Raw genomic sequence first — 21,825 nt, forward strand, 5'->3', positions numbered from 1 at the left:
TCTGATGAATGTGGTCTGTCATCACCATCCTGCACACAAGACAGTCTCAGTCCAGACTGTTCTGGTCTGGTCTGATCTGGTCTGGTCTGGTCTACCCATGTCTATCAGAGCAGGAGCGTCCCTCTCTGTCTTCAAGAGTCTGTTGAAGACTCTCTTCACAGAGCGCCTCCTCTCCTAACACCTCTAACACCCTCACATGTCTAACTGGCTCCTACTGTGAACTTCACCTGATCTCCTTCACTTATTAAATAGATGTAGTACTTAGTTCTTACACCAAAGGCTCTACTGCTCTGAAGCTTCGGTGAAGTCGCTTTGAATAAAAGCGTCTGACAGATGAGTAAATGTAAATGTAAAACAAATATCATGTGTTCTTACATCAGCACGCCTCCACCAATGTTAACCAATAATAGCAGGTGGAGACGGTGTGGCTGTGGAGTCAACGGCAGACAGCAACAGCAACAGTGCTACAGCTAACTTTAGCCCAGGACTTTGGTTTAGGTATCAACACACACCGTTTAGAAATATTGCAGTTTAGATTTTTTACTTTTAGGGTTGAAAATTTGAAAATTGTTCTCAGCTTCCAGTGATACATGTCATATGTCAAGAGCAAAATGACTTCAGAGCACTTAGAGACTCATGTAACTGTTGGTTTTTTTAGATATGACCTGTGTGACAAGTTGCCCCAGTCTCCCCTGGAAGTGATGGCTGTAGTAATAATTCCATAGTCACATTTATTTTAATAGTAGGCCCATTATGTACTCAGGTTAGGCAGCTTCATTTATGTAGCACAGTTCACACAGGCTCATTTAAAGAGCTTGGACACAAACAAAACAAAACAGGGAAAAAGTAAAGAGGTAAAACAGTGAGAGGATAAAATTCAAATGCAGGTCTACAACAACTTACATTTTAATACAATTTTAAGTAGAAATGTGTTGTTGATTGAACAGTTGAACCGCTGAGATAATGACCCCCTAGTGGATCATCAGTGAAGCGTTCACTGACCTCACAGACTGATCACCTGTCTCTGTGGGTCAGCGAAGTACACTCATTTTAAGAGGAACAACTGTGCACTTTCTTTTCATGCAATTGACCACTCGTCCAATCATGTTTGCCCCTGCAGTTGGCCTCATTAACAAGGCTAGAGACCCGTAGTGTCACATTTGATACTTTTGCTATCTCATTCTGAATGTGCTGCAAGATTGCCTCCATGGCAAAAAAGGATAGCTGGTTAGTAACAGGAAGAGTTAAAAGGAAAAGAGAGTCAGGTGGTGAACTGACAAGTTATCTGTCCCCCTTAAACAAGAAAGAAAGTCATGAACGTTCAATCGTTATAATTTTAATAAAAAGTGCTCTGAGAAAGTATTATATGGTCTCCGTGTTGTCACAGGTTCGGATGTGGGCCGTCAGTACTGATCTATTTTCAAGTGGGCCATGAGTTGGAAAAGGTGCGGAACCACTGACCTAATGGCTACATTACTCACTTCAGGAAAGTGGAAGTAACAAAAATAATTGAAAAAAATGGAAGTGATGAAATGCTGATTTGAAATAAATTGCTTGTTGTAAACACTATTTCACAATAACATGTCAATCAAGTTGATCAAACCAATTGACAATTTATCACTCTATTTTGTAATCCATTTGCACTTTCATCAGCTCCATTTTATCAATTCATTTTTGTTACTTCCACCCCTCATGGCAAACAGCAGCAAGAGCAGGCTGTTTAATGTCGTCGTGTTTTTAGTTCGGTGGGACTGCAGAGGGCAGAATACACGGAGGATGAGTCCACGCTGCCAGAAATACAGGTGAAGAAGAAGACACTCACCTACATCCAGGAAGTGTTGAGCTCCCCGTGGATACCTGTCTGCGCCTGTTGTGTTCAATAAACGCACCACAGCAGATCGCCGGTAAGTCTACGAAATCACATAACTGTAGTTAGCATGATAGCATGGCTTGTTATCATTACCTAGGCTAAAGTGTGGATGTTAACTGTGAGGGGGAGATGTCTGTTCACCGTTTAACGTTAACTCATGACATATCCACCCTGTTTACTGGCATGTTAACTAGCTGTAGCATCTTTAACATTAGTTCAGTCGATAACGTTTTTGGCAGTTTGAGTTTTAACTGCTTACACGTTACTTCCTGTTACTGTGTTCGTCGAATATGAGCTAAACTTTGGGATTACCGGTCTGAACTAACGCCGGTGACTTTGTCTTGGCCCAGTGTCACTACTTTCTGCTTTATTGACATGTATTGTGAGACACAACAGCACATTTTTAACATTAACTCGTAGCTTCTGTCAAAGGTTCCCAGTGCTCGCCGCCTCTGGGTTTAGTTGAGTGTTGTTGTGTGTTTAAGTGGATGCCCTAAAGTCATGTTCCGTGGAGTGCCGGTGGCAACGTTAAACAGCCGTATTGTTTGAATGGAGTTTGGTTTTGAGGCTTTCTAACTTCAGTGCTGACTCCGCAGACATCCTGGTCTGTGTGTCTCCCACCACTTCCCTCCACGTAGGCAACGTTAATGACCTTTGACTACTCCGTTTACTTTTAGGGCAGGTCGTTGTGCAGAGTGTTTGTACTAAAGCTGAATGAAGCCCGTCCCCGTTAAAGCCTGTGTAGGCAGTAATTCTTGTGTGTGGCTGGGAAAAAAGTCCATCATCACCTCTCAGCATACATATTTTTCAAACTTTAGAAGATCCAATCTTGTCAGAGAGAGAGAGACAGAGAGACTATTGCAGATGCGTGGCTCAGATGGACATGTGTTAATATAATGTGCTATTAGATGGACAGAAGTTGTTGTGCTTCTCCTGAACAGGTAACAAGCTGCTCATGTCATTTCCTGTAATATCTCCATGTGTTGTAGTGGGTGGTTGTACAGGTAGATTTTCCGTGAAAGCAGGTGATGAGTGGCTATACCTTGTGGCTGTGTTGCTTGTTCCCATGACTGTATTTTCAAATTCTGGCATTTTCCTTTCTACATTTGTGCTTTAACTCGTGGTCCAGCTGTGAGACCCCACTAACTTTAATGATGATGGGTTTTCATATTGAATGGGTAACTTCTGTAATGTAAGATCGTTACAGAGATTCAGATTCCACTTTTTGTGAGGAACACCTCATTGACCTCCCTTCACCTCATTTGAAGGCTAATATCTGATAACCATTTTTAGTTGGGGCTCCTAAAGAGTTATGAATTCTTGTATTTTTGGAGAATCAGAAACACACCTTTTTTAGTCCAACTTTAATTACATTACAATCACAAGTTTTTTCACGACAACAATTTCTTTCACCACAGACTCATGTTATTATGTTGTTCAGCTCTGACACCAGTAAAGGAGTATAGCTGGGGATTCAGAGCAGGTACTGCAGTAGAATTTGAACTAAAGTCCAGAGACTTGAAAATGTTTCAATACAATCAACAACCACAGCTTTTGTATGCAAAAACACCAGATTGTTCCTTAGAAAATCAAAATGGTTTAAAGGTGGCGATATTTTGGTTTTTTCAACATAACAAAAGGAGGGAAAAACTAGAATCACCTCCTCATGGTTGTCTGCCTTCTCAACTCAGACTAGTTTCAGATCGCATCCCTGTTTATCCAGTCATATATAATATGAAGCATTTGTGTGAAATTTTGTCATAATTGCTGTGTGAAGTCTTGAGTAATGGCTAAAAAGTGTTTTGTGAGATCACACTGACCTTGACCTTTGACCATCAAAATCTAATCAGTTTCTCATTGAGTCCAAGTGGACATTTATGCAAAATGTGAAGGGATTCCCTTAAGGATATCTCAAGATATTGCATTCATAAGGCCAAAATAACGTTTTGTGTGGCCACACTGATTATTGACCTTTTGACCTTTAGCCACCAAAATCTAAACAGTTCGTCTTGAATCCAGGTGAATGTTTTTACCAAATTTGAAGAAGTTCCTTCAAGGTTTTACGGAGATATTGTGTTCACAAGGCTAAAATCATTTTTGTGAGGTCACCGTGACCTTTGACCTTTTACCTTTTACCACCAAAATCTAATCAGTTCATCCTTTAGTCTTGATGTCCCTCAAGGCGTTACGGAGATATCGTGCCTAAGAGAATGGAAAGGACGGACAACCTGAAAACAATATGCCTCCAGTTCTGACTCGCCTGTGAGAAGGAATGAAAACTGACCGCCAAATGTTTTTTCATCACGGCGAATTTATTCAGCAAATGTACAAATAAAAATTGAATTCTGTATTTAAACACATATGAGATTATTACACTTAGTACTTGCATTATTTAGTGCCTCATTTTGTTTGGATTACAGTGAAAGCCTGAAATGAAGTGGTTTTTATTTCCAGTTGACATTGACCTTTCAGGAGAAAAAGTTCACTCTTCCACAACTTAGTAAAACAACTCTGTAAAGTGATTCCTACAGTGGCCTAACCCTGACGCGCTGCAACAGCCCAAAACACTTCCAATAAGAGAGCTCGAGCTTGTGGTCAAGGTGTTCCACTTAGTGCTCCCCCTAGAGGCCTGGAGCACTTCCGTTGTGATGCCTGAATATGCAGTGTTTTTTTCTGTTGCATTTGTTTTAGGGGTTTGTGTGTTTTTTGTTGTTGCATCGTTTCTGTATTTGCAGCATGTTTGCTGTTAATGTTTTTGTTCAGGCTTCCTGCAGCACGTTTTTCCTTCGCAGCATGTTGCTGTTGTTGTATGTGTTTTTTGAATCTGCATGTTGAATCTGTTTATGAATTTGCAGCTTTGTTCTCCTGTTGGAAGTGTTTTGGGATGTTGCAGCGCGTTTGTCCTCATCGGCCACCGTGAATTTCTTTCTATGAAAGGCTTCAGTCTTGTTGGATAAAGTGAACATTAGTGAGGTGCTGCTGCTTCTACTGCTCTAACTTACACTTTCATTGTTCAGACACTAGATGGTAGTCTCTCCTTACATCTGGCCTGTGTTGGACTTGCTGCATTTTTTTACACCTCATAGGGAATGCAATGTGTAATTGGTGTTATTAAGTTGGTAGTCTAGCTCCTGTGATGAGGTGTGAACACAGTTTTGTATCTTTGAACCATAAGCCTTTCTCAGAATGGCTGTAACCTACAAATTAAAATACGTGAATGTGTACAAATATGTGAATACTTAGTGCCTTCGACTGGATCATAGATCAAATCTTTGTAGCTTCCAGTACAATTTGTTTGGCAACACTGTCCCATGTGCCTGAGCCTGACCTGCTGGTGTGGTCGCATAGGGTCATCACTATTTAACAAAATGTTATTATGTTATATAACAATATACATTATTATAACAATATATTTAAAATGAATATATTATATAAAGTATATCAATAATAATACACATCATATTGTCATAATATCACTAGACTAGTATCATTTCATTTTACACTATTATATGATATTATATTGTTGTATAAAGTGTCTCAATGTTGATTTGATGCATTATCTGTCTCAAACAAGTTTCACGTCACTGCAAGTGGATTTTTAAAAAAAACACTGAGTTGTAGTGAAACCAATTCCTGTTCTAATGGCTGCTGTTGACATGTGCTTGTGTTGGTGTTCTTGTCTTTTGTAGGTTGAAAAAGCGGATGCTGCTGTCACTTCCTCCTGGTCCCCATCCTCCTCCTTGTGTGTGCAAGTTGATTGCGTGCACTTGACTGTACCTGTCGAGCGTGTGCATGTATGTGTGTGAATTCAGTCTAGGCCTGTGTATGTGTGTAGCTGTTAGGTAGTGTGTGTGACTGTGTGTGTGTGTGTCTGTGTGTGTGTGTCTGTCTGTGTGTGTGTGTGTCTGTGTGTGTGTGTGTGTCTGTGTGTGTGTGTGTATGTGTGTGTCCACCATGTCCGCACATCCTTTGACATTCCAGCTGAGTCCTTTGGTGTGTCTTCACCTCCTCTACCTGCTGCTGCTCCTCACTGACTCCTCCTCCTCCGGAGTATTGAAAGCTGGCCCAGATCCAGCTGCAGGTGAGCCCCTGACACAGCATAACACAGCACAAGCTAACTGTTCCACTGCATGTGAGTATGAGCCAGGATATAGACGTTCAGCGGCTACATGCTAGCACTGATAAAAGTCACAAATATAAATATGTACAGATGTTAATTGTTCCACTATGCAAAGATTTCCCTGTTTTTCATTCCTAAATAAAATCTGGTAACTGACAGCTTTTTTAAAAACTGAAGTCACATTTTCAGTATTCAAGCTGCATTCCTACTTGACGTGCAAGAAAACACATGCAAATAGATAAAACACAAACGAATCCAGAACATCTTCATCAGTTTGACAACACATGTGCTACAAATACTCACAACACAACAGAAGAGTTTCCATGGGACGCTAAGAAGTGAAGAACCTGGCTGGAACTTGTTGTTCAATGCCAAAATGTGACTTATGAAGTTAAAAGCACTGAACAACAAGTGCGTCCCAGCAGGTTCCTCTGTTTTCTGCATTGTGTTGAGCTCTCAGGGCCACCGTGGATTCCTCTGGTGTAGGTTTTAATTTATAGTTCAGCGTTGGTGATTTCACCACTTCAACAATCCCCGACATGTGTAAAGCGATATAAATCCAGCTTTCAGTGTGTCATAGTGTCGCAATTCAGCGATGTGCACAGACAGCAAAGAAAGCAAATAAGCTAAGTTTGCAAAATATTTATATGAGAGCAATTTTCAAAGGCCTTCACAGCAAAGACACAAGCAGTGAAGCTATATTCAAAACCTTTTCATTTTAAAATGGCATTTTAAAACTAAAACCATCTCCGTCCAGACGAGTGATTTAGCTCCATATCAGGAACGATCTCTGTCCATACTAACACACCTGAAAACACATATCACATGACTAGGGCTGAACAATATGCAAAAAAGATCATAATGTGATTATTTTGGCGGCTATTACAATTTCAGTTGGAGTGGTCTTTTTTTGCATTTTCACTTTCACTGAAGAAAATATAAAAATGATGATGATGTGATTTTTGTTGGTCTTGCACGAAACAAACATGTTGCTTCACGTCTGGAGAATATGATTTGTAGGTCATTGTGTCTCTGTAGCACCACAACACTGATGGTGCTAACAATGCACAACAATGTGACACATTTTACCTTCATCAAAAAAAATTGCAGCTCCTGTGATTTGGATATTGCGATTGACCATATTATGATTTCGATATATATATATTTCGAATATATATTGATTTCGATATATATGTATTTTTTTTGTGATCAACTTTTTATTGCCTTTTGTTACATGGGATAGTTGTACATAGAATACAATTACCAAGGATTACACAGTCACTAACAACAAGACAAACAAAACAAAGAACTAAATACATACCACCATTGCCTTGGAAAATTAAATTAGACAAAAAGTAGAAATAACAATACAATAAGTAGACCACAATATTTACAATAAGTAAAAAAAAAAACACCAAACACACGTACACAAAAACAAAAAAAAACAAAACAAAAGTTTAGACAAACATTATACTAAACCTAAAACTATACCCAAGACCAGCTTTTCACACAAGAAAAGTGGGCAGACTCTGTGTGTAGACTTTTTTATATTATCAAATTATTTTATCAGAGTTATAGGTATGTAAGAAAATGTGGGTCTGAAAGAGAACCAATGAGCCTCCACAGAGGACGCCCGGGCCTTATGGATTACGGCCAGTGTGAGGGCGATATTCCTGAAATGATTCATCTATTCTTTAATCGACGGAGACTCGAGAGAAAACCATGAGTGCATAATTGTCTTCTTGGCAGCAGTTAAACCTGCAAATATGATCTTCCTAAGCGCTAACCTGCTGTTATCCCTAAGGGAAGAATCATCATTAAACAGTAACAAAGTAGGGTGTGTAGGGATTGGAAATTTCAAAATCTTTTCCAGATACTTGGCCTTATATTTTGATTGAATGTGCAGCCCTACATATGAGCATTCTCATACACTGTGCGAGCCGGTGTAAACAGGAAGTAGATTGTCTATTCTGCATTTGATTAGTTACAGAAAATACGAGGAACAACAAAGACAGTTGTAGAATTAAAATAGAGAATGGACAGCAGGTGAAAACAAAAGCAAAAGTGATGCGTTTTAAAACTAAAATGTTTGTGTGCATGGAGCCTGGTGGTCTACACAGATGAAGCCCTTCATTCAATACTAGAGAGAGATTATTTTCTGAAGGACAGATAAGTGGACAGTAAGTGTCATCTTCCATCAGCATTGTGATTGTGTTAGTAGATAAGATTAACATACAGAGCTCCTGTGTGTGGAATCTATCTGTGAATACAAGTTATTTTAAAATATTCTGATGGCGGTCATGATGAGACTGAGTGTGTTGCTTTCAGCCAGTGTCTTTCTTTGATATTAGCACCAGGTGGCGCCAAAGTCAACACTGTTAGGGAAGTCTGATTCTTTTTTCCCACACACAGGGAGATTATTGTGTCAACAAAGACTTGTTCCCTCACCAGGTTCACACCAGTCATCACTGCCACACTATAATATTCAATCACCTGTCCAAGCCTGCAGGCTCTGCTTCAAGGCAGCAAAGCCACTGACCCGTGCTATCTGAGAGAGCTCTGAGTTCTGTTACTGAGGTTACATGCATTTGAGAATTTTTGTGTTTAAATCCGATCCTGATGTAAAGGTATGGACGTGTGACAAATGACCATTCCAACTGTAATCATGAGTCATATCGCAATATGATTATTATTGCATATCATTGAGTGCTAATATCCAGGTTTTTCAACCAGGATTAGGGCCTGTCCAGAGGTCTCTACCACGAAGCAGGATTTAAGGTTATCGAGGTAACTTCAAGTTTAACTCGCGGTTTTCAGTCCTATGACGGTGGTCCACGTGTTACCTGGGTAAATCACCATGGTTACTGATGCTGAACTCCTAACCTGCTGTGGATCATTCCTACAGAATCCCGCCAGGAACAAAAGAGTTTATAATAAAGTGATAAATAATAACAACTAGTAGACTTTTTTTTATAAATGGACGGTTTTGCTGTTTGAGTCTTTCCATGTGTCACTCTGGTTTTAAAACAGAGCCTCTAACAAACAGAGTAGAGTTTATCATTAAATAACTACATAATAACTGTTGTAGCTTCATTTGACCTGAACACAGATTCTTTAATGGACAGGATTCCTGACAGTGATGAAGCTTTTACTCTTCTTCATCACTGCAGCTCAGAACAACATGAGGAGAAATAACAACTAAACCAACAATGGTCCACACACTCTTCAATGTTTCCATGGTTATAAATGAAATTATATTAATATACTTTATTCATAGTTCTGACGATGTTGCTCTGTCACACGAACACACTCGTAGCTGGGCAGGTAAACCCTGAGTTTACTGAAGTCAGGTGATAATCAGCTTCACAGCGCAGGTTATCAGGATGGTTAGTGTTAGGTTCACTTAAGCCAGATAATGAAAAGTTATCCTGGGTATGTTGAACTTGCTTCGTAGTACAGGCGTCAGGTTTTGAAATCAAGACATGATGTTTACATGCACAACACATGACCGGGATACTTAGAGGACACGAGTGGGCATGTGAACCCGTCTGCAGTAGTGTTGCTCCTGAGAGATGTTTTTTTAATGTATTTGACTTTTATTTTCTTATCAGGTGTTTGTGCCTCAACCAAATATTCTTACAGAATTGAACTGAATTGAATTTCTTGCGCATGTATGCTGTTTTTCAAGGGTCTGGGCCAAACGGTTGGAGTCTTTTACAGAGCCATATTGGCAAAACTGGGAGTGTTTACAAGATACTGAGCATATGGATAAACTGTGGATTACAATGAGCGAGTGGTTAGAGAAGTTTAGATGTGTGGTTCTTTTGATCTGCAGTAAAAACCAATGGAATGTATTATTCCTACATGAATTGAAGGTGACCGCAGCTTGTGATCTTTGTGAGGGAGCAGCTACTTTTTGAGTCTCACCAGAAAGCAAGATTAGAGTGGTATCCAGTTATCTTTGGGCTTAAGTTAACCTGCTCTGGAGCAGGTTAAGATCAAAACCTGTCAGCCCAACCACTGACCAATCACATCACTGGAAAAACTGAGTCATCATTCTTACAGGATCCTGACAGAGACATATTACTGAGTTTACAAATAGACGACCAGTAACACAGAACAGGACAGTAGAATAATTTAGTTGTTCTAGTCTTTTCATTTCAGCACTGGTTTTTAAAACAAAGCTTCTAACAAACAGAGAAATTACTACACTAAATACATAATGACAATGAACTCTTTCACACTCTCAGATGATAACTGGAAATAAACTGTTCCCCTGCCGCCTTATTTTAAAGATCCATATAGTATAAAGGTAGATGTCCATGTCTTCTTATATTATAAAGACGGTCTAGGTTCTCAGTGAGGATGATGGTGATGTAGCTGAAACTAGATTTACAACTTCATGGTTTTATGCCTCCGTCAACCAGTGAAGTTGCATTTTTCAACCATGTCTGTCCAGAATTATATAATATATGTAGTGAAGACTTTAAAGGAATTTATAAAGTCTAAAGTTAGATGTTCATGTGTTGTTTGATTATAGATCAGGTCTAGATTCTATATTAATAGTGTGAAAGTATCAAAGCCTCAGTCCACAGAGAAATGCACACATTTATTGGATCACTAAGAAAACAGTAAGCCAATCAGAGGAGAGGCTCAGAGCCTCCTCTCTTCTTATTGGCTCACTGACTTGTTGAGAGAGAAGCCTGAGAGAGGAGATGTAAAACTACACTGAGATGGTTTTTGGTTGTTAAAACCACAAATATATCTTCTTATGGATCAACACTTCAAATAAAACACTGGAGAAGAGGAAAATATGGAGTTTTAAAGAAATAATCCACACACTGTTAATTAGCTCCCATGACTACAAAAGCAACCTTTCAGTCAGACAGACCTTGTCAGACATGAACTACTTTTCTCCTCTGCTGCTCTATGCATTCAAGTTTTTATGTTCATTACATATTTGTAATAGTTTGTTTCCCTTAAACTGAATTTTCCTGCTGGTAAATTTCAAATTGAATTTAATCTCACTTCATATTAAATACTTACTTCTTTTTTTGTTGTTTTTATTTTTATTTTTATTTATCATCACTTTGGAAATACAATATAATGCCCAACAGTAGTAACATAACAGAAACAAAGACAAACAAACACATACACAGTGCCAGGGGTTATATACAAAGTTTGACACAATCAAATACAAACTTAAAACGGTACAGTAAAAAAAAATTTTTTTAAATAATATATATATGAATATGTTAAATTTGGAGCAAAATTTGAAGATTTTCACAGATTTTCTATTACATTAGGTTGATAATGTTCTAATGTAGGACTCTAAAGAAGAGACTCTAAAAAAAGCAAAAAGACTCTTTAAACTCTAGTAAGCCAAACAATACATGAGATGCCGTGCCACAGGAGTGTGTTCACAAACCCAAAACAGTGCAAAAAAAAAGTGCAGGTTACATCAGTGTCCTAGGAGGATAACAGTGATGTATGATCTTTAAAGAAGGACTGAGAGGATGAACCCACTCTGTGTCGCTGTTCTGACACTGACGACCCACCTGCTGCACAGTGAGTCTCAGCTTCTACCCTCCTGCAGATGGTACTGAGTATCAGGACATTAAAACCTATGACATGACGGATGTGAAATGGCCACGAGTGAATATATAATAGATAGATGTGGGGGTGTGGAGTAAAACTGATGTGTCGGATGCTGCAGATTTTATGTTTATTGCTGTTGGTTTTATTACCTCCACCACCTCTACTGTTATGTTTTCACCCGTGTCTGTTTGTCTGTCTGTCTGTCTGTTTGTTTGTTTGTCTGCAGGATTATGCAGAAAGGAGGGGTCATGGGTACATTTTGGGGCAGATCTGAATCATTTACAAATAGATTTTTTTTTGAGCTTGGTCACTCATGCAGTCTGTTGTTCCCCAGGTGGTAATGATGGTGTCAGTCAAAATGCAACAGCCAAGGATTCCTCAGGGTCCAGATCCAGTGATCTGCAAACGGTCAGACCACTAAACCAATCTGCAGAAGGAAGCCATTTGTCCACAGCCTCACCATCCAATCAGCAGCCAGCATCACCAGACTATCAGCCTACAGCTCCTCTTCCTCCTACCATCGCAGGCTCACCCATGCCAGCTCATACTGGAGCCATCACAAGCACTGGTACTAATACATCAACCACTGCAAGGCCTGATGGGAATGTACTCATAGCCACTGTAGTGGTGACCTCTACAACCACAACGACAACCGCAACAGCACCATCATCTACAACAACCACAACAGCGCCATCATCTACAACACTAACCACAACACCACCATCGTCTACAACCACAACACCACCGTCGTCTACAACCACAACACCACCGTCGTCTACAACCACAACACCATCGTCTACAACCACAACACCATCGTCTACAACCACAACACCATCGTCTACAACCACAACACCATCGTCTACAACCACAACACCATCGTCTACAACCACAACACCATCGTCTACAACCACAACACCATCGTCTACAACCACAACACCACCACTGTCTACAACCAAAACACCACCGTCTACAACCACAACACCACCATCATCAACAACCACAACAACACTAATGTCTGCAACAACACCATCAGCACCACATCTTCCAACAACAGTAAAAGCAACAACCACTCTTACAAGTGCTGCAACTGTTTCCACTACCACAGCTACAAAGATGACGCCTCCATCATCATCAGCTGTCATGCCACAGCCAAACAGCACTGGGATGCCACCATCTCAGACCACAAGGCCATCTACTGTAACTGCTACCAGTGCCAGTTCTCCAGCCAATCAGAATGAGCCGGTTGACTCGTTCCCGAGGCAACCGGCGGTAGAAGTAGCAGGCGGTGCTCTGACCAGCCAGCTGGTGGATACAGCATCTCTACTGGCTGTCCTGCTCTTCGGCCTGCTCTTCTTCTTGGTCACAGTGGCTGTGTTCGTCACGCAGGCCTACGAGAGCTACAGGAGGAAGGACTACACCCAGGTGGATTACCTGATCAATGGCATGTACACAGACTCTGGGGTGTGAGGGTGGAGGAGGTTAAGCACAACTCGTGGAGATTGTTTTTGCGCTTGCAGTCAGAGACTGGAGACAGGAGGATGGTGACACGCTGGTGCTTCACAAGGTGAAGATCCTGTGCTGCTGTCACAGTGAGGGGAGAGGTAAGAGCGGACTGAACCGAGCACCAGCTCACTGAACAGACTCTGACTCTCACCACAGAAGTTCCACTTAACGCTTTCTTCTCATTTTGCTTCTTTTTCTTTGATGGTTTGAATGTGAAGAGTTTGGCTTGTCCCGTTTTTGCCAGATGTTAATGTTACCTGGATGTGACGCTGGTTCTATGAGAACATGCGCGGCCCAGTAACACACCAGTCTCCTCCACGTCGCTGTTGTTGGTTCCAGAGTGACTGGACCAGTCACTAGCTTACAGGGCTCAACAGATGACCTCGTCAGTTGAGGTTTCATTTCCAGGAGAGCTGCTCTGTTTGTAATGACATGAAAAAGACTAAAGTGGATGGTTTTTGTTTGTTTTTCAAATAATTGCTAGATGAAAAATCTAAAAATTGGTTCCTTTTTTTTTTTTTTTTTTTTTTAAGTTATTGTCACCCTGCAGATGAATGTAGTCACAGAGAAGTCTTGTGCTCATTAAAGACGAGGGCTGTTACTTGAAGCAGTTCAAGTTTGTTCTAAAATGAGTTTGAACGCAGCCCCTACAGCTTAATGCATTTTCCACACATTCAGTTTTGAATAGAGGGGACAGCCCTGTTAAGGACCAAAGCATATTTGTGACTACTACGTCTGAGATGTGACTTTCAGTTTCTAGTAATTCATCAATTACTTATTCCCATTAAAAAGACCACAGAAGTGACTAATTGACTAAAAATCTGAAAGCAAACCCAGACCCTTGATTCAAAAACAACACTTGAAATATGGAAAACAACTTCATTGTGAAACAATCACATTTTGACTTGTGGCCTTGATCAGGGTCAAATCAGAAGTTGTTACCAACATTTCAGGTGTGTTCACTTTGAGTTTGACCTCCAAATAAAGAGGTTTACAATATCTGGAGAAACTATTTACAACCTGTCTGTTTAAATGCAATTACTCCAGTGAGTAAAGTGGCATTTTAACTGATAGAAAAGATCCAAAACTACAAAAATAAGATGAAAGTTGTAAAAGATTTATTACAGTGGAATAATCATTTACATGTAGCTGTCTGATGAAGTACCAGTTCCATCAGAAGCAGTAGTGTGCGTTGAAAAAGATCTGACCTGAGTGAGAGATCTGGACTTGAAGTGGCCTCGTCCACACTTTAATGAAAATGGAAAAAACCTCAGGATTCAACAGAAGTATTAAAGTTTTCTCAGAAAGACATTAGAATTTGACACAGGTACTCCTGCCAGCTGAGCACAGTGAAAGATGTATTTCCATCACTCTTTGTTTAGTTCCCCTGCTGCTGCTGCTGCGTCAGGGCCAAAGATATGAAAGAGAGAGAGAGAGAGAGAGAGAGCTGAGTCAAGTCATGCAGTCAATGATTTCATCATCTGTCAGTCTGTTAATTGTTGGCTCTCTGATGACGTTAAAGAAGACAGTCAGGCAGATTGTAAAAAAAACCCTTCATTCACTTTATACTGAGAAATGATCAAATCCATCCCAGTTACATAAAATACTTGATCAATAATTATAATCAGACAGAGCAGTGAGGTCTTACTGTGCATATCTTGGAATGAGAGCGGAAGCTTTGTGGAGACGGTCTGCCAGTGTATTCCAAACAATGGTCACTGAATTAACCTTTGTTTACCCACATGAAGTACGACTGAAGGTGACGGTGTTTGCAGACTGTTTATACTGACAGTGTTGGTGTTTGTTAACACATCTCTCCATTTCATTTCATGACAGACATTTTGGGAAATAGCTTTGTCTGCTGTAAAACCCACACTTCACCAGAAGATTCTTTGGGCTCATCATTTACAGGGTCCAGGATGTTTTTAGCTTAGCACAAAGCTGGGGTCCAGTTAGTGTTTACCAAAAGAGACAATAACACACTCCAATACTCACCCAAAGCAAAGGTTTTGTTGCTAGGCGACATCTAGTGGTCGTAGTAATGATGACAGGAGCAAAGGGAAAAGTGTGGTGATGTGGAGTGAAGAGAGACAAAGTCCACGTCAGGAGGAGGTTGTGATGGATGGATGAATATGAAACGAGAGCGGGGTTCGATTCCCATGTTACTATATCACTTAGAGTGGGTTCATCTAAACTGGAACTTGCAGGTTTAAGTACAGTGATCTCCAGTGGCATTAGATGATTCCTATATGTCACAGGAACCAGGTTTCAGAAAAAAAAATATGAGTTCAGCTACAGCCAATGATCTGATAACGGCATGGTGAAAATGTGTTTCTGCTTTAAACTGCAGCTTCAGGGTCACTGTAGGTTACTTGACCACATAAGATTGTTGCAGACAATATACTAGGCGGCCGACATGCAGTAAGGACTCAGCCTTGTTTGTGGTATGTGCTGTACCAGGTGAGCTACCGAAACACCCTGTCTTCAGTGTGTTAAACCTTAAACCCCAGCTGAGACAGTGACAGACCAACAGCTCCACAATAACATGTTAAGACTCATGTTAAAACCGGATGCAGATGGAGCTTGTAGCCTAGCTCTATGGAAGAGTATTTTTTCATTTGATGGAGCTAGGCTAACACTTTGCCCTGCCTCCAGTCTTTAGCTAAGCTAGTGTCTTACTGGAGATCTGTACAATATCAAATAAAAACTCTCAGTGATCTCATGTAACTGTGGTAAACAGCAAAAAAACAGTATTTCCCAAAGGCCCAACAGTTTTTTTTAAAAGTCTTATGATTTAACTTTCATTATGTTATTGTTATTCACTGATGTGGCGACATTTCAGCAGGTTTTTCAGTGTTTGTTGTGCATCATGGGAAAGGGGCCATACCAGATTGTTTATTTCAATACATTTGATATTTTTCCTCACAATGAATGTATTTTTGAACACTCAGCTATTTTGAAAATATTGGATTGTTTGTCCTCTGTGTTAATGCATTGTCTGTCCCTGAACAACTTCCTGGGTTAGATTTAGTGTGAAACCGCTAAATAGATTCTTCATAGATATTAATACTGAATGTACCTCACTGTACCTTTTATCATGTTTTTGTTGAGATGTTTTGAATTTCACTGATGAACATGAATCTTAAGCCATTCATCCACTTACTTTTAATACATCTTAGGACATTTTCTCATAATTCAATATGTTGTGACTTTGTTTTCTAATGACTGAAGCTCATGAGATATTTTTCTGTTAGAACAATAATGTTTAAGCTCTTATTTCAATTCAAAAATGTGAAAATAAACCTTGTGAGTTGTTGCAGTAACATTGGAGATGAGGCTACGGTGGCCCTGAGAGCTCAATCCACTGCAACTTAAAAAAACCCATGCAAACAGACAAAACACAAACAACTTTAGTAAACATCTTCATCAAATCGACTACATGAGCTTCAAACACTCACAACATAAGTGTTTCCAGGGGACACTAAACAGTGATGAACCTGGCTGGGACGCACTTGTTGATTTTTTTTTTTTGTGAATTTTGAAGTTAAAAGCGTTGAACAACAACAGCAGCAAGTGTGTCGCAGCCAGGTTCATCACTTTTTAGTGTCCCCTGGAAACACAAAAAAGCGCCGTGCACTGAGCTTTCAGGTCCACATATGAGAGACATTTAAAAACACTCTGCGAATCAGTGAGGAAGTCTGATGAAGTGATGAACACGTACTCAGTATGTGTTGCATCTGCTCTAGTTATGAACAATATATGACATGAAGGCTTATTAGCCCACGTGCTCTTCATAGTTTGTGTGTTAAGAAAAACACATCCCAGAGGTCGGTGTCCATGCTACACACTGAATTACTGTTGCCTTTTCTCTTTTCTCCATCACTTTGTGTTGGTTTACTTCTTCGTGCATGGTTGATGGAACTTTGCCAAATAATCACTGAAGCACATTATTGTATGATAAAGCCAAGGGAAACGTAAAGCCATTTTCAACACGTGACTGACTGAAAGGATGATGTGAACTGTGTTCCATTATGGATGGATCTGAAATCTCACAGCACATGATGTCTTAAAAAGTCATGTTTGTGTTCTTGTGTATTTCTGCAGCGTATACAGTGCATTAAGTTTTGACTTACGTTTTTTTTTTGTTTTTTTTTTTACTGGACCTGCCAATTTTGTGTTCATTTTCCAATTTACCATATCTTTAAAGATGATGCCACAACTGACTTGTTGTTTGTTGCCAGAATCTTTTATGTGTGCGTGCATGTGTAAGCAAGCAGCATTTGGAGAAATGTCTGTTTTACAGAGCTCATTGATACAGAAGCAGATAAAGACATTCATTTGCGATAATTATTTTGTCATTGCAAAAAAACAACCTTTTGTTTCTCATGAAAATTAATGAACCATGGCTGTTCTCAGCTTCCATACATTATGTTTTCTCATCATCACAAAATAACAATTTCTCGATGTCAGGATAACCCAAACATCTAACGATCATTAGATACAGATATTCACTCGGACTTGGAAATCAGTGTCTGGTGCAGAGAGGTGGTTACCATGGAGGAAGCGTCTATTGTTCACTAGTAATCATGAGAGAAACATCTGTTTGTCCTGACATCACAAAAAATCATTCAGTGATCATGGAAGCAGCCATCTGTGAGACTGACTGAAGTCTGCAGTGATGGCAGAAATTGCTCCTCTGGTTAGAATGAAGTAAACAGATTTACCTATGTCATTTACATCAGTGGAGCAATTTCAACATTTGATGATTTTGAGTTTTATGATGTCATCGATCCTGAACTGAGCTGTTCAACATCATGGAAACAAAGACTGGTGGATTGTGTTTGCGATGTCTGATGTGCAGAAAGTCGAGACACCTGCCATGTGCCAACTCAACATTGTACTAATGCACTTTGAAAAGATATTTTTACTTAAGAGAGAATAAATAATATAAAAGAACTAAATTGATCTTGTGGTGTTTGAGTCGATCAATGTCTGATCTTCTGTATAATTCATAACTGCGAGCTGCAGTGCAGTTAGTGTGATACCATCACTCCTCGTGAACGGAGCACTCAGGGATCAAAGCTGCAGTGCCAGGTGTAGCCAGCGGTTCGGTTTCAGCACATCGATCTGCTCACCACATTTCTCACAGCTCCACCTCGGCCTCGGGGCTCTGAAGGATGCACAACAAGTTCAACTTGGCTTCTGTTTCATGTCTTTTGTAAAAGGTGAAATATTTTTATTGGTGTGCTTTTCTGAGCTGGTCTTGCTTAATCAAATGGTGAAATGCATGCTAATAAAATTCAAGTGTGTTAAAGGTTTGGAAAGAGAAGGGAGCATTTTGGCTCTGGAATAATATTTATTTTTTCCAACCCTACCTCATAGCTCCAATACCAGGTGTAGATGAAATGCTCCAAACCAGCTTCAGCCTTTGGATTCATTCATTTCAGTACAACTGAACTCTCTGTTGAGTTAGTCCATCAATGAATCTCATGTCTGTGTTATCACAAAATCATCAGTCATGTAGTAATCATACGGATTATAGTCTGCACACAGTGTGTCACACTATTGCACTATTGAACAGGTGCTGTTAGCATGCTAAAATATGCTGTAATGACTAGGATAGGCAGTGATGAAGAAGAAGACTGTCAGCAGGTAATCGTAATGTGAACAGCGCTGGATTTTAAATAGTTGGTTCTGCAAATGTTTGATGAGGAAGTTTTACTTTGTAACACTGAATGGAAACAGTTTTGTTTGTTTAAGTCCTGATAAAGTTTAGTTCAGTTATTTATTTAAAAGGGACAATGCAGTTTAACATAGTCCCATACAAAGCATGAACCTGAGCATTTGTAGCTGTTGCTAATTTCCAAATCTTGTCCCTTATTGGGCAACAGCAGTCCAGCCAAAAAGTCTATGATCTAAACTGACTGACTGATCATATTTCCACCACTGGTCAGCTGAGTTGCAGTCTGCTGAGCCTCTCTGGTTTCCTGACTGTTCTGGAACTGCAGGGAAGAGGAGGAGCACTTCAAATACACTGAGCCTCACCTCCATTACGGCAAATAAACTACTTTCTTTCCATGTATCATTATTACTAAAGAAGGCAGATCAATAACTAAACATAAGACAGAGAGAGAGAGAGGGAGGGAGAGAGAGAAGTCATCGGTAACGAGGCTTCGTACTAACGACTATGATCAACTCTACATATGAAACAGAGGGAGTTAGATAAAGATCTGCCTCTAATAAAAGTCTGTGACGTTCTGGAGTTGAAGAAAATAAAGACTAAACTATTGTGGATGCTCTGTGTGAGTGTTAGGTTCACTGAATGTAGGACCCCAAGATGCAGACTCAGGACACCGAATAGGATGAGAATCACAAGTTTATTTTGTATAGAACCAGTAAGGAGGCTGAGGGCCGATGTGGATCCAGGCTGTGGAGTTTCCAGAAGGTGAGTAGCTGAAGCAGAGCTGGTTGATGAGAGGAATGGAGCCAGAAAGCAGGACACAGGAACTAGACACTGGAGAATCACAGGTTAGAGCCAAAATCACAAAAAAATACAAAGTAGTCAAACAGTAGTCAGAGGTTTACCACGGGTGGGTAACGGACAATCTGGCGATGAGTGGAAGAATGAACTGGTCTTTTATCCTGCAGAAAGTGTAGGTGGCTTGATCGTGAGATGAGCAGCAGGTGAGTGATTGCAACGGTTGTACAGCTGATTCCAGTTGACCTCCAGGCGCCACCCCAGCTCCAGACAGACAAAGACACACCCACAAAAGGAGAAGGGAAAACACGGAGAAAACACAGGACCGTGACAGTGAGAGACTCAATAAGAAAAACACACTGTCTCTATAACTTTCTCTTTGAGCAAACATTTTATATGTGAATACAGCCAAACTCACAGCTCAGTCTGTCTTTAATTTATGTGTTTGGTGATTTTGTCTTATTTCAAAGAGTGACTGAAAACCTCCTGTGAATCTGGTCATAAACTCACATTGTTCATGAAAGTGCTGAAATGTCATATAATAAAGAAATAAAGGAACCTGCTGGACAAGAGACAGTTTCCTTCAACATGAGAACTTTCTACCCTGTTCATATTCTCGTGATCGTCCACGACAGAGGTGGAGGTGTGTTAAAAATACTGCGTGACAAGTAAATGTCCTGCATTCACAGGATGTACTGAAGTAAAAGTACAGAAGAATTATCAGCCAAATGTGTGTCTGTTGAAAGTATATCAGATTATATATTTTTTTATTCCTCTGCGCCGGCAGCAGTTAGAGCTGGAGGAATATTGTTTTCAGGTTGTGGGTCCGTCTATTCCATTCTCATGGACATGATATCTCACTAACGTCTTGACAGAACTTCTTCAAATTTGGCCCAAACATTCACTTAGACTCCAGCATGAAGTGATTAGATTTTGGTGGTTAAAGGTCAAAGGTCAAGCTCAATTATGACAAAATTTCACACAAATGTTTGATATTTTCTATGACTCTGGATAAACAGGATGTAACCTGAAACTAGTCTGAGACAACCACCAGGAGGTGATTTAGTTTTTATTTGTTGCCTTCTGCATAATAATGCTTAATGCATAATAAAGCAGCATTTTAGTAAAATGCAGCAGGTAGAGTTTGTGGCTATTTTTAACAACTTTTGAGAATCATTTACCTGAAAACTTTATCTGGAGTCACTGATTCATACCAGACATTCAAACACCACATATAAAGGGGACCTATTATTCTTTTCTGAGTTTTCCTGACTTTTAGTGTGTTGTACAGGTTTTTGTGCATGTAAATGGTGTTGGAGTCACAAGGATCAAAGTTTACACCAAAGGGAAAAACTCTGTCAGGGCAAAAACCCAATTTTCTCCTTTGTATTGACATAAATACCTCCCTTGGTGCTGCCCACCTGCAAGCTGGACACCCCCTACAAGCTTGGCACGCCCCCACACAAGGCACAGCACATAACTACTTTTTATTTATATTTATTTATTTGTGAAGACCTCTTGTCTTGATTTTGACTGTTCTTTTTTAATTGGTCTATTAAAGGGAAATACTAAGAAGCTGAAATCCTTTAAAACTGAGGCTACATCCACACTACTAAGGTTTTGTTTTAAATATCACCTATTTTGCTACGTTTCCTCTTGCCGTCCACACTACCTCCGAGTTTTCCAGCCCCAAAAATGGAGACTTTCAGAAACTCTGCTTTTATTTTGAAAACTTTGGGGTTGTGTTTTATTTTGAAAACTCTGGGGTTGTGTTGTAGTCTGGACGACAGAAACTGAGATCTTTGGAAACGATGACGCAGACACGCACTCTCTCCTGATTGGCTCTCATCAGCCTGGACTCCCAGTGGTGAATACAACATGATAATGAGTTACAGTGTTGCTGACCTTGTTGTCTTTGCTAGCAGCTGCTGTTCACTTCCATTCTCTATTAAAATGCTACAGCTGTCTTTATTGTTCCTTATTCATAGTGTTTTTTAGTAGATAAATCTGCTTCCTGTTTACACCGGCTCGCACACGCCCATTGTACGTGATTGCTCAGGTATGTATACATTTTCAAGTGTGATAGTCTGGATGGAGATCGTCTTTGTTTGAAAACGCTGTTTTAAAATGAAAACGTAGTAGTGTGGACGTAGCCTGAGGTTTTACACAGCACTTTATTTATGGTCTAAATGTATCCATGGATGGATGAATGGATGAAAAGTTATAAAGCAACCACTCCAGGAACACAAACACAGC

The 21,825-nt window shown here is 40.0% G+C and overlaps 1 protein-coding gene across 1 annotated transcript; it reads left to right on the forward strand.

The window, feature by feature from the left end:
• Positions 1-1,727: 1,727 nt before the first annotated feature.
• On the forward strand, positions 1,728-18,052 carry cunh11orf24 (chromosome unknown C11orf24 homolog). The gene is made up of 3 exons (XM_087171517.1): positions 1,728-1,904; positions 5,560-5,951; positions 11,923-18,052. The coding sequence occupies exons 2-3, from the start codon at positions 5,810-5,812 to the stop codon at positions 13,053-13,055; spliced, it is 1,275 nt and encodes a 424-aa protein (XP_087027643.1). The 5' UTR covers positions 1,728-1,904; positions 5,560-5,809; the 3' UTR covers positions 13,056-18,052.
• The last annotated feature ends 3,773 nt before the right edge of the window (positions 18,053-21,825 follow it).

The sequence above is a fragment of the Seriola lalandi genome, unplaced genomic scaffold (genome assembly GCF_002814215.2).
Source record: "Seriola lalandi dorsalis isolate HSWRI2012SDOR001 ecotype SW California unplaced genomic scaffold, Sedor1 jcf7180002055008, whole genome shotgun sequence".
Lineage (NCBI taxonomy): Eukaryota > Metazoa > Chordata > Actinopteri > Carangiformes > Carangidae > Seriola > Seriola lalandi.